At 36.2% G+C, this 14,315-nt stretch overlaps 1 protein-coding gene across 3 annotated transcripts in view; it reads left to right on the top strand.

Moving 5' to 3' along the window:
- LOC149575362 (2-oxoglutarate (2OG) and Fe(II)-dependent oxygenase superfamily protein) overlaps positions 1 to 14,315 on the top strand; it is a 221,279-nt gene that overhangs the window by 100,933 nt on the left and 106,031 nt on the right. For all 3 annotated transcript variants that reach the window (XM_089815131.1, XM_089815133.1, XM_089815132.1), the window contains 2 exons: positions 1,924 to 2,019; positions 2,361 to 2,411. In XM_089815131.1, coding sequence (XP_089671257.1) covers positions 1,924 to 2,019; positions 2,361 to 2,411 — 147 coding nt within the window. The remainder of the gene's footprint in view (positions 1 to 1,923; positions 2,020 to 2,360; positions 2,412 to 14,315) is intronic.

The raw sequence follows: 14,315 nt of genomic DNA, 5'->3' as shown, positions 1-14,315 counted from the left end.
TCCGGAGTGCTAATTTGGTCTTGGCGGCGACCCTGCCCTATATCGTGACAGGGAGCACGCTCGGGGCACTGCCCTAGGACCCCGCAAGGGCGCTGTCCCTCGACGCCACTAGGGGCGATGCCCCCTAGACCCCCAGTCGTTGCAGTTATTAGTCATGGGGAATGTGAACAGTTGATGAGACCTGGAGCTGTTGTAGGCATGAAGTGTCTATGTACCAGAGGCACTTGGAGTACGTGTTGGACGTGAGGCTGTCTTGGTGGATGCATAGAGAGCTCGGGAGGAGCTGATCATCTAGTTGGAGGCAGTACAGTGACACTTGGCCCAGGGTACCCAGGAGTTGGAAATAGAGAAAGCAACACGAGTGGCTATTAAGGTCAGCTTGATTAAGGAGATAGTATTGTGTTAGCAAAGGCTACAGATGCAATGTGGGTTGGTGACCAGTTTGGTGCAGGCACGGGACAAATGTGAAAGTGATGTGACAGAAGCAGATTTATCTTGTTGTAGTTAGTTAGTTAATGTATTTTGTTTGTTAATTGTCTTAGATATTTTGTAATTGTCGTCCAAAGACGACTTTTTCTTTTGGGGGGAATGATGTCGTAGGTAAATATTGTGTAGTCGACGAGTCCTTTCGGGAAGGTTCTTGTTATGTAGCCGATGGGCCCTTCAGTAATTGTCATGTAGCCGACGGACCCCTTCGAGAAGATTCTTCGGAAAGTATTTATACACCCTCTTGGGTCATTGTAAATCATCATCAGAAGCATATTGTAATATCTTTGGCATATGCGAATAATAGAAGGAGTTTTCCTGTTTCTATCTATTGCCTGTATGCATTGATTTCTTTACCCAGTACGGTAAACACTACTTTGCGTTCAAATGATGATAATGTTCTTGAACTTATAGTAGCTGAAAATCTAGTAGACAATTTTTTTTGATAATGCTTTTGATGATTGATAAGTCGGGATTCATGAATTATTACATTTGGTAATAATTATAATGACTTCAATTGGAATTGTGAACATAGACATATTTGATATCATTGAGATGGCTTATTTGAATATTTTGCAAATATCAATTGGCATGTAATATTTATCTTTGGCATTTGGCATTGATCAATGATGAAGTATCATACTCTCAAATGATTTATTTTTATAATTTTGTTTATTTCTTTAGTTTTTTTGTACATAGAACACAAATGTGTGTGCGCATACGTACCCAAATGCATCCAAACCTCCCCCCAAAATTTCACATATCCATCTACCGGATTCACGTACTTGCATCTGTCCCCACGCCCGAACTTATAACTTAGCTTTTGAATATGGAAGCGGTTATCAACAGTAGGAGTGATTTCCATTTCAAAGGTTAGGGTCTAAAGTACACCACTGTCCCTAATTAATCTGATTAAGCAGATTTTCTACTAATTTTAGGATTAATTGGATTTAGATGAACATGTTTTCTTGTTTGGCCTGTTCTTTACTCTTTTGTGGCTTAAATAAATTGAAGGAAAACCCTTCCTACAGGCTTCTTAAAAAATGCCTTCCCCTTCAACCTGGATATGGTTAAAAAGTCTTTTGAGAATTGATTCAATGACAAAGAGTTTTTCATATTCATCTTCTAAGAAGAAGATAATGAAATGCATTATGTGAGAAACTGAAAATGTATAAGAGCAAAGGAGGCTGTTACTTCACTACATTGATTGCTACTCTTATGACATAGCCAGAATTCCTTACTGGTCAAGCTTTATTGAATTCTTCCCTTTGTATGCATGCTATTCTCTTCAATAAATTTGTTGGTATTGTTATACTACAGCTTTATGCCTTCATTACTATCTAAATTATATCTTTAATGGATGATTATAATCTCTCAGTCAAATCAATTGGACAAGAAACAAGTTTGTGATTGTGTGTATCTATTGAGGCAATGCAGGCTGTATGCTATTTAAACAACTATAATGAAGACTTTAAAGGTGGTCTTTTTCACTTCCAAGATGGTGAGCCAAAAACTATTGTACCAAAGATTGGAGTGAGTATAATCTCTAAATGTGTTTTAACTTTTAAGTTTGATTATTCAAGAAGTTTCTTTTTCATCAGGCTTAGATGATCATAGAGTATGAAGGAATGTGTGTACTTGATTAAAAGTTTATCAAATCCAACTATGTCTTTACAAAAATTTGCATCTGACCAGTCTTAGAAAGTTTGAACTATTCTTGATATGTTTTTCTAATTTATAGGGATAGATTTTCATTTGAAGCACATGTGAGTTTTTAATTATTTTCTGGTTTATGTGAACCTGATACTTTTTATGGTATATCTTTGTCATGCAAATTGGAATGATCATATTGCTCTTTTTACTGATTATGTCAGGATGCAATACTGTATACAGCAGATGAATCCAATATTCATTGTGTCGATGAGGTACGATGTCAATTCTTTACATTGGAATTGTTATTCATTTATTTATTTGATTCTATTGACTTGTTTTCAGATTGAAGTATCCTTTTATTTTCTTGTTGCTAGAAAAGACACATTCCTTAATTTCTGAATGAGTATTACAAATCTGAAAACTATTTCCAACTTTATCATTTTACATATAAGCAAGATTTATGTTAGGAAGCATGTATTTATCTCAGTTTTTATACTTTAATATTCAATTTTGGAAACTGTGGTCATAGTTGCTGCTTCTGATTTTGACCAAAGCCTCTTCTAATGAGTTGAGTGGCTAGATTGCCTACAAGGAGTTTGAAGGTTGATTTATAATCTTGTCAGTACTAAGTACAATTATCCTGGAGAATTTCAGGAGTACATCTTTGGTTTTTTTTCCATACGCTTTGAATTGGATCTCCATATTCAAATTGGAGAGGTCACCTTTGGTTTCTATGGGTAATGAATATTGGATAAAATATTAATATCCATTTTTAATTTCCTTTAGATTTAAGCCCTAGCACACATAATGTAAACTTGCACAATTAATTATTAATGAGAATTCCAAAATTTTACTGGCCAATTAAATATTTACAGGAAAAATTAAATTTATTAAAGTGCTTGGATGCTTTTAAATTTGTGAGAATTTATATCAGGTATTATTTTCCTTAGTACTGTCAAATATTTTTCAAGTTTAATCTAGTTTGGTTAATAATTTTCAATTTGCCCGAGTAGAGGATTTTGTCCACAAAGTCAACAATGAAAATAAAGGGTTTCTGTCCTTTAATTTCTGCCTCAAGAGGGTTTTCCCTCAGATTAAATGAACCACAGTTCCATGCTCCATGGGAGTAATAATCAAATAAACAAAGATGTATTCTTCATAGGCCCCTTGACTTTTGATTAAATTGAACTTTATATTTTTTACTAATATTATCTTTATATACCAATATAAAAATAATATTAATATATTATTATTTTAATTTCATTTAGAAAGGGGACTTTATAGTCCTCGCTTCACAGTATTGCTTGTCCTCAAGCAGTTGCAATTAAGATGCTCCAAAAAAATCTTCATTTGGTTAAGTCTTTGTTGGAGATACTAGGATCCCAAATTAATCTTGAAAATATTATGAATATCTTCAATGATGTAATATATTGCCTTAAGTCCCTATTGTTTTGCTAAGTCTGAACAACTTTGTGTTTCTTGTCTTCAAACAGTTTTGCCTAACAATCCATATTGTCATACAAATCTTTCCAAGTCATAACTGAGTCCTTTAATTGCTTTGTCTGTACAACTTTTGACTTTCATGGGGCTTTTTTATGAACCATTTTCCCATTCATCTTTTTTTATGCTAAACTAATATCATTAAAAGATGTGGGACTTGAACCAAGATATGTCTGTACCTTTATTTCAAAATCTCAATGGACAAACTTCTTTACATCCATTTCTAGAAGTGGATTCTTTGTAACCCAGTGGAAAATTTGAAAATTATTCCTATTTTTAGTTTGTAAGCCAGTCGTGTTTAGATCATTCATGTTAGTCTAATTCTAAACAGTTGTCTTTTGAATCCTTCATTTTTTGATTCCTACATAGTGTCAGCATTCCTAGACTGCTTCTTGTTCGTTTTTGATCTAACAGTTCCTGCATATTCAAAACCAACTACTTTAACTACTGAAACCTTTCTTTGACTTGTGGCTTTATTGTGTTTACTTCCTCATTTTCTGTAAAAGAGCTTGTCGAAATCTCCTCAGCACCTTCATTTTGTGACCCAGCTAATTGAAACGTCCTAAATGCATATTCATGCTCAATGCTCTTTTCAAAATCAATGAATGAATCACCATGTGGAAGTTTGAAAGGCAGTGCATGATTTAGTGCATCTTCCTTCAACTTGAACTCTTCCCCTCCAACAAGTGAAACTCTTTTTGACTTCCCATCATCGATATTTTGTTGACACAGGCTATCATTAGAAACCAATTAAACACCATCTCCTACCAAAGACTCTTTATCTCCAACCTGCTTTTGGGTCCCTCCTGTTTTTGATCATTGGCATATTCATTTTCTTGCAGCTTTAGTTCTAGCAACTTACTAAATGTGTCCGAGTCCTTCCGCATTGGATGTAGATGCACGCATCGGCATGCTTGGATGTGTGTTGGTGGTGGTTGGGAACTTTCTTGTACAAGATGATGTATTTTTTAACTTTCAATTGGCATTTAATATTTATCTTTGGCATTTGGTATTGATCAATGAAGAAGTATCATGCTATCAAATGATTAAGTTTTACAGCTCTATATATTTCTTTAATTTCACACATACACAAATGCATCCAAACCCCCCCAAAACACTTCCACTCATCCATCTACTGGGTTCTTGTACCCACATCCAAAACAGTAACTTCTAACCCATCTTCCTTGAGTTTACTAGCTTCTTGCGATTCTGATTCTATTTCAGATTCGTTTCTTCTGTCCAAATTGACTCTTTTAGTTCTTGTTCCTTGATTTTCTCCCCTATCATTTTCCTTATGTTTTCATATAGGCCTCTTTGCTGGGGTAATGGTTCCTAAGTGCTTCCAAGTACTCAACAAAGCAAACACTAGGCTAGAAATAATTTGGCAACCTATGATATTGGTCAAGGATTTTGAAGGCTTGAAATTTGCATCATTTTTAGACTCCAATTTTCATTGATAACTCTTGAGCAAAATCTTTGTCCTCTTCTCTTTGTAAGAACCTCCTTAGAAAAATATGTTATTGGGTCTCTGTAGAACTTTTCATCTCTGTCTTCCTTTTAAACTTTCAAGTTGTTGTGACTGGAATACATCCAACATGTTAGCTTTACCTTGTAGGCCGACACGATCACAGTTTTAATACCATATGTATGTTAGTTTTTAATTTCCTTTACTTTAAAGCCCTAGCACACAGAATATTAATTCGGACAATTTTTTTAAATTGCAGGAATCAAGAATAGAAACCCTTATAAGTTATAGTGTGTTGGGTAAAATTTTTAACTAATCTGATCGGTGATGTTGGTGAAATGTGTCATCTAATACCACGTGGGTTGGGGTAGACCAGACCTTGTGAGGTTATGCTTTACCACTAGAAGCTCTTGCTAGTTGAGCTAGGGCCTAAGCCCATAAACTTGCACAATTAATTACTAATAAGAATTTCTAATTTTCAACTAGTCGATTAAATAGTGACTGCCAAAATTAGATTTATTGAATTGGTTGGATGCTTTGAAATCTGTTCATATCTATGTCAGATTTGGTTTCCTGTATTATTGTCAATTTGCTTCAAGTCTAAACTAGTTTGTTGCCTTAAATAAATTATTTTTTAATTTACCTATAGGATTTTCATCTACAAATCAACAAGAAAAATAAAGGGTTTTTGTCCTTTAATATATTCCATTAGGGATCTTGTCCTCTTATTATATGATACTCTCATTCTCCAAAGGAGTAATAATTGGATAAATAAATATGTATCTTCATATGCACCTTGACTTTTGATTAAACTAAGCCTTTATTTTGTAATATGGGAAGCTCAAGTTTTCGACATGGTCCAAGCCCAAAGAATATGCTTCTGGAGGATCTCTTTCCATGAGGCCATTTCTGGCGGGTTGTCATTCCCCACATTTCACTTGTTCAAACTTGTAAGCTCAACGGCCCAATGTAGGCACAAGGCCCGTACGCTCAGTAGCCAAGGGGGAGTGTGAACTTGGCAGCTGCCTAACCAACAAAATGTTTCTACCATGGCACTAAGCATTCAAAATGTATTTTATATATATTATAAATGCAGTTCGAGAAGGGGAAACTACAATCTTAGGTTGTGAGATACCCATTTTGACCATTTGTTCTTCTGATATGAGTATCTTGCTTGGTCCTATCAGGCATCAAAATTGTAAAGCGAGATATGGGTTTGCCTTCAATTTGTTGGCATCTTAATTTATTGAGTTTCTCCATTGAGGTACCATTTAGGTGTTCCTTCGACCTTTTTCCCTTGAAGGGGTTTACTAACAAGTCTTTTGGAGAGGATATATATCAACAATACATGTTGAATATTTTGTTGTTGATGTCAAAGGTTGATGATCAAGCTTGTATAAAGTTTGCAGGGCTACTCAAAGTAATAGAGATTCAGAATGGAATGTTTATCAAGATGTTTGAGTTGCTTGGTTGTTTGGTTGAACTGCTTGGTCATGAACTAAGCTGATCCTACATTGGCCATGTCAAAATAAAAGATGATAAGGTCATTTTTGTTTAAAGCTAGAGATTTGCCACAAATTAATGATTTCATTGAAATCCTGTTATGGTCTCCTTTTGTCATCTTCATTGAGGATTTTTCTCACATGTACTTTTGTGTGCATACTTAGTTCTTATGGTTTGGGTTTAATTGCTTTAGGCTTTCCCTTCTTTTTTATTTACGGTGCTTTAGTGTTCAACAAGTTTTTACCTTGTAATTAGAATATTCAGACCCTTGTCCAATATAATTTTGAGTCCCATTGACATACTTTAGGTCATTGGAGGACATTGATATGATCTCTCTTCATATTGATTCTAATGGTGGGGTTGTAGTTGACTATATTACTAACTCTTGTAAGGCATCTTGCTAGAATGACACTTGCCACCTTGGTCATCCAAGTATTTTGGGTTGACATTGGCTCTTGTTGGTTCCTTGCAAAGTAGATATCGATGATGGGCAATAAACCACAAGACCTTTCTTGGGCCCTAAGGAGATGATGTAGTCAATAGTGGGGGCTCTTATAAAACTACCCAATTTTGCAGTCCTCACATGTCCATCCAATCCATAATATGGAAGTAAAATTTGAAACGTTTCTTTGCTGAAACTCTCATTTGTACATTCATATAACAAATACCTTAAGAGCAATTACAAATATGGAGGATTACAACTACAGACAAAATTCAGAAGTTTTACAATGTCTCTAGGAGTCTAGACACTCATGCCTACAAGTCTTCGACTCATCATGCCTTTATTGGATTCAGTCCTCTTTTGAAATCTGATTTTCCCCTTTATCTTATAGTTCTCATGGCTGTCTTGAACACCTACAACACACTTGGAAATTATTTTTCTCGTCTTTGGATCTTTGCGTGCTAGTCTCCCACACCTCTATCCTTTACGACATCCCTGACCAACCTCCCTATCCACTTCACTCCCCTTTCCCATTGCCATCTCTTCACCTTCACCAACATTTCTGAGGCTGTTAAATCCATGAGAAGTAGTAGAGCAACTAATGAGGAAGGGTTCCAAGCATAAGTTATAACTCTTCAAGATGGGGATCTTTGCCTTGGGTTCTTTCTTTATTGTGCTCTCTAATAGAGTGGTTTGCACAAGTTTCCCCCAATCTCGGTCACGTCACATCATCTATCTGATTCTCAAAGCCAACCCAACTTTAGATCTCAGTAATTGAAGGACCATCATGGTTGGGCACATCTTTGCCAACTTCTATGCTACTATTCTACACACCATTCTCTCTAGGGAGCTTGATAGACGATGTTATCATATGAGGGGTTAGGCCAGGTTCAAGACAAACTTTCAGACTATGGATTACATTCTGACCCTTTGTGCTATCATTGAGGAGGCTTGACGCCGCTGAACAAAAGTCCATTATTGCTTTGTGGACTTTTGCAAAGCTTTTGACTCGTTCCCCCAATTGACTTTGTTTCAGAGACTTAGAGATATTGGGATCCCAGAGATTCTTTTGACTATTATTATGAGGCTCTATGAGTGTGTGGTTGGTCGTTTTAGGACTCCTCAGGGCTTCTCGGACTCATTCAGAGTACTATTTGGGTGAAGCAGGGTTACTAGCTCGCCCTTACTCTTTTTGGCATCTACATTGACGAGCTCGAAGCTTTCCGCCAAGACTTTTTGCTCGCCAACGATTATTGTTATTTGTACCAGGTTATGATCTCCATTCTTCTTTTTGTTGACAATGTGGCTCTCCTAGCCTCCTCCCCTAGATGGTTTGGCTTCCTTTTGTGATTCAAGACAACTCACAACTGACCTGGGTAAGACTTAGGTCTATTGTCTTTAACTATTTGAAGACCTCCCATGTGCACTTTTTCTTCCAAGGTGAGGAGATCAAGATCTCATCTACTCACACTTACTTGGGTGTTAGATTCTCAGGGACCCATTCTAGTATGAGACCGACCATGCAACCCTGGGTTAACATGGACTTGGGTTCCCTTGCTCTGTTAGAGAGGCAATGCTTCCGACACTACTTCTAGGATACCATGTTAACGATGTCCCTTATGGATTCTCTGATTAGATCGACTGTTCTTTATGACTTTGTGGTTTGGGGGCCTTCCCTCTTGGCTTTGGATTGGGATTCTATTGAGTGTGTTCAAACCCTTCTTCGGCACATCATTAGGTGCACTAGACTACCCCTACTAGCATCATTTTGGCCAAGTTTGGTGCTCTCCCCTTTAAACTTGGTACCATCTTTGACTTGACTTAGTTTCTTCACTGGCTTTAGGGGTTTTCCGACTTTGCTGAGGGTTGGAACAAATATTCTTACTTGGCCTACCACTCCTTAGAGGCGATCGTGGTGACTGACCCCAATGGTTAGGCCTGATGCTTGTATGCTCAAGCCTCTGCCCTCTTAGGGTTAGTTGGCATTGACATTTACTCTCCCTCCCTTCCAGTACTTGTTGGATGCTCCTGCTCATCTCATTCCTACCTAGGCAGAGTTGGCCACATCAAGATGGACATCTTTAGGAGGTATATCCACATGACTTGGGTCGACCCCCTAGGGGCGCTTTGACCCGGGATAGCCTTTTATGTTGAGCACTACATTGACATTTTGGATGGGATCATTGCGTGTCCCTCTTATTTTGAACGACACTGGATTCATGCCCTGTGTATTCATCTTGGCTCTTTTAGAGTGGGATCCAATTGACTTCACATTCAAACCAACCATCAGATTGACAAAGAGGATCAAATTTGCTAGCTTTGTTACATGGGCGTGGCCGAGATGAAACTTCACTTCTTATTCCACTGCCCCATCAGTTATGAGATTTGTGGGAGTTTCATTGTCTTTTTAGGGCTTGCTGGTAGTTAGCCTCCTTTTTCAGATACACCAATTAGTGACGCCTAATGCTCTACCTCTATGAGACTTCGTGTCTTCATGACCACACCTTACAACTTTAGTTTCCCTCGAGATGGGGCTTTGATAAGCTAATTGCCTCCTTCATACCGATCACCTTTGTTAGAGGCACCAAGCATTTGCTTGGCCCTTCTACTTTAAGTTCATACTAGATCGATGAATCCTCACGGAGATCACACACCCCGACTACAACCCTCCACTCCTAGTGGTTCTTGGAGATAGTTCGAGATCCCCTCTCACCATTGTGGTTGCCCTTTTGTTTTGGGGTATTTCTTGATGACTGGGTGATCTTTGTTGTTAGCTCCTACTTTCTTTTTCTTTCGGTTCCCTAGTGGCATCTCTCGCTATTCTTTCGTTCTTTTCTCTCTTGGTTGCTCCTTTCCTTGGACACCATTTGGTGCACTTGGTTCTGGTGTCTCTTTGTTGTAACTTTCAGTCCCTTAGACTCTTTTGGTGGTCTCTTATTGGACATTAATAAATCATTTTATCTTTTATGGTTGTCCTCTTGGAAAACTAATTACTTGCACTCTCCTTTATCCAATTCTTTGGAGCAATTTGCAGGTTCTTTCTTTGACCTTTGTGCTGTTGATCTCTGCCTCTCAACAACATTAAAGGCTGTATTTCATACAGGTCAAAAGCTTTGTGATGCACAAAAAGAGGCACCCAAATCTTCTCTTTCATTTCCCCATAACTTGACCTTTGAAATTCCTTCAAAAAGAAGAAATGTGATCATAGTTATGCTTCCAAGGTGTGTTGTCAATGTTGCTGCACTATATTCGATGACTTGTTGCTGTCTAGAATGACATTTTACCATCATTTGTTTGAAAGTTGTTGCATTTTGGATGCTTTTATCTTTACCTGTCCCTATTAGTGGTTACTATTTATCATTTCTCCTTTTAGTTTTGTGCAATCACTTGTAACACCTTTTTGAGTATCTCACTAGAAAGATTTATGTTTTGGGAATTTCTAGGGGACAAGGGATGGAAAGAAGTGTTATGCTAAATCAATGTATTGAACAAAGGAGACAAAGGCTTCTTAAATAGATTTACGAAGACAATGTTTCTAAATGAAACAATCATGAATTGAGGATGGAAAATGGAGCTTACTAAATCAAGTAAGATGACAATTAAAGAAACATTACAATATTATAATATCCTCCTTTAATGGTTGTAACTCTACTAATCCTACAAAAGACAATTTATAGATCTTGTGGTCACATATGCATAGAGAAGGCTGCCCCCTTCTTGTTAGAACACTTTGCAAAATGAGCTTGTTGTTGAGATCCTCCCTTGATGCTCTAAAACTTTTAATGACCAAGATAACCAAAAACCATCTAACTTGATGTTGGGAAACAATAATATCCCTTGTTGTAGCCAAATATACTGAGAACAACTTTTGAAATTGAAACCATGATTTTGGGGAGAAAAAATTGTGAAAACCGTTGTGTAGATTATTGCCCTAGCAACTCTAGGTATGATCTAAAGAGCTACAAGAAACTACATTTTTTGTGCAAAAATCACCAAAACCTCTAATTATTTTTCCTAAAAAAATTGAAGAACGCTGAGACCAATGAAATTAGACATGATTTTTTTTTGGAAAAAACAAGAGAACCCAAAGTTGATTTTTAAAGAGAATATAGAAAAAACCAAATGCAATTATTTAGAGAAAAAATATTCAAAACTAGATATAATTTTTAAGGAGAAAAATATTAAAACACTTTGAAAGATTTACCCCTAATTTTTATGGACAACAAATTAGAAAACTCAAAAAACCCAATAGATTTTTTTTAAAGAGAAATATTTAAATCCACCCATGATTTCTTTTTTGCATAAAGTATTGCAAGCCCTACTCAAAGATTCGTAGGGCTACCAACATGGCTCGGGAAAATATAGAATTCATAGAACCTCCCATCGTTAGGGTTTCAGACGAATCGAAAAGGCACATAAACAACGGTTGATTGGGAAAATAATGCAAACATAGTAGAAAATGCCCAAATAAATGTGGGTCACGCATACCAAAAGCTCCAAAAAAGTTGGAGAAGACTTACAAACAAAAGTGAAAAAAATTCCTTTGTTGATGGCGGGAACTCTTTCAAAATGTAGAGATGTCACGAGAAAATGTCCAACACAAGCAAAATGTGATTTGGGCGTGATTTAGAGAAGACCAAAATTAGACAAGCAGGTTGGGAAGGAAAAACAAAAAGGTAGGTAGAAAATCCTATCACAATATTGAAGTGGTTGGTTATACAGATCATGTGGGCTTCCAAAATACAAATGCCTTTTCACGCGAGTAGGCATAGGAAAAAACATGAGCCTCAAGCGAAGGACGCAAAAATACATATGGATAATATCATACTTGCCTCTGAAGGGCCGAATAAACTTGAACACTAGCTTTGATATCATGTTATGGTAAATCAATGTATTAAACAAAGGAAACACAGACTCCTTAAATATATTTACGAGGACAATGTTTATAAATGAAACAATTGTGAACAAGATAGAAAAAGAAACTTCCTAAAGCAACTAAGATGACCATCAAAGAAACATTATAGTATTTTAATGATTAGATAAATAGAAAAATTAAAATTTAAGAAATTTAAATTATTAATATAACAAAATTGTCACCATATTTATTATTTAGCTATATTATGAAACATTTATAGTCGAACTAGTAATTATGAGTTGAGAAACAAATTAAGAAAATTTTAATGATTAATCATTTGATTTTGCATTACGAATGTGCATATACAACAAAATGAAAAGGCTGAAAGCCTACGGCTACGACCACAAATTGATCATAAAGATTGTCAACTAGATCCAGTACTACTTTGCCTCTGCCTCTAGTTCTATACCATTTGGAGTATAAAGCATAAGTTGGAATATGTAGTAAGGTGTTTGTAATGTTCCGTTGCTGCATTAAAATAATATTTGACATGCTCTTTGTTCAAGATACACGATCCAACAATTTTAGAAAAGAACAAAAGTAAATTCAAAACAACTACTCAATAAGTCATGGTTATTTTGCAGAACACATATGGCATTTACAGTTACCAAAGTAATTACTTACATGGAAATAATAAAAAATGCTACTAGTGTGGTGCTTCTCCAAACTGCATGTGTTGGAATAGTTTTCCCATTGTAAGAGAAAAATATAGATTTAACTCCAAAACATGAATACATGGCAAGAAATATAATTGATAAACTGCCCAATGCTATACATGGATCAGAAGGATAAAATCATTTAGTAGCACCTCCTATTTGTATATACTTCAAATCTGCAGGCCGCAGTGTGTACAAGCAGAAAAACATTGGTCAGATTTTTCTTTTCCAATTGTCACTTGTCAGCTACATATAGCTATAAAGCAAGTTACTTGTTCTTTGCAAATGTACAAATTTCTAAGACCAATCTGAGAATATTTGAATTATAGCCATCTAGCACCAATAGACAATATACACAAACTTTGAAAGACGTTTCTGACTTTGGTTGGCAATAATTAAATATGCATGTCTTGAATATTTTGATCTTCATAAAAAATACTGAGAATTTCTCAAATTGGGTAGATTTCTGCAGTTTTGTGAAGATCTTGAAATTTATTATCCATTGATTTTGTTTACCGTACAGGTAAAGAAAATGAACACATACAGACAATGACCATGAATAGCAGAATAATAATCGCAATAGTAAGTGATTCATGATTTACAATGATCCCAGACGGGCTATAAATACTACCGCCGAACCTTCCCGAAGGAGTCCGTCGGCCACAATTATTCTATCCGCTACAAATTATTTACCGCCGGACCGTCGGCTATAGAATACCGAAACACTGCCGGACTGTCGGCTATAGAATACAAAACACCGCCGGACCGTCGGCTACAAAATACTGAAACACCGCCGGATTGTTGGCTACAAAATACAGAAATACCGCCGAAACTATCCAGTCGGCTAACAGATTTGACCAAGTGGAACTGCTACTGACATAACATCCAATCTATTCATCCTTTTCACTATGCTTAACAATGCTTGATATTATCTGCAACAGTATAAGAATTCATCGGAAACTATGTGCAACTCCCATGGAATTCAATGGAGAGATTTGTCCCCAGCTAAACAAAATTGAAATATCTCAAACGTCTGAAGTAAAAATCATATCAAAGTATGTAATTTCTTGACAAAGAAAACAATTAACTCCTGGTTTTGTTTCTGAATTTCTTTAAGAACCTTCATTTGTATTAATTTCTATTGAATATTAGCAAGCTATGGCCTTCATAAAGAGTTTTATGTCATTTCGAATTTTGATATCTGATTCAAAGTTGTGCTTAGATTCTACGTACAGAGTTGACCAAAATGATTGAATTTTGAACTTTATTGATAAGTAGTAAATCTCTTCTTGAGTTTTATGTACAATAAGTGTTCACTACTTTTAGCTGTTCAATCAGCTTCTTTAGTATAAAATATCAAAGTGGAAAATATTTCGACTTTGCTTTTAAAGCTAAGCACAATTAATATAGGAATGATTCACATCAAAGAACACTCTTTCATGAAGAACAATGTTATAATGATGTATATTTTAGCATAGAACTGTTATGATAATATCTAAGATATTTGTATAAGGCGCATAATTAGTCTTACATAGATGAGTATAATGTCCACTCCTTAGGCAAGTGAGTTGACAGCTGAGGTTGGCCTATTATACAGTTCCTCTAGGCTAGCAAATTGTAATGGGGAGTGATTCAGGGGCATATGGAGACATATCAGGGGTCTGTTAGCCAGTTTGGGACTGTATCCTAGATTTT

Source organism: Cupressus sempervirens, chromosome 2, assembly GCF_028749045.1.
Source record: "Cupressus sempervirens isolate cs-2001-9-10 chromosome 2, ASM2874904v1, whole genome shotgun sequence".
Taxonomy (NCBI): Eukaryota; Viridiplantae; Streptophyta; class Pinopsida; order Cupressales; family Cupressaceae; genus Cupressus; species Cupressus sempervirens.
Note: the sequence above shows the minus strand (reverse complement) of the source record. Positions and strands in the feature narration are given on the sequence as shown.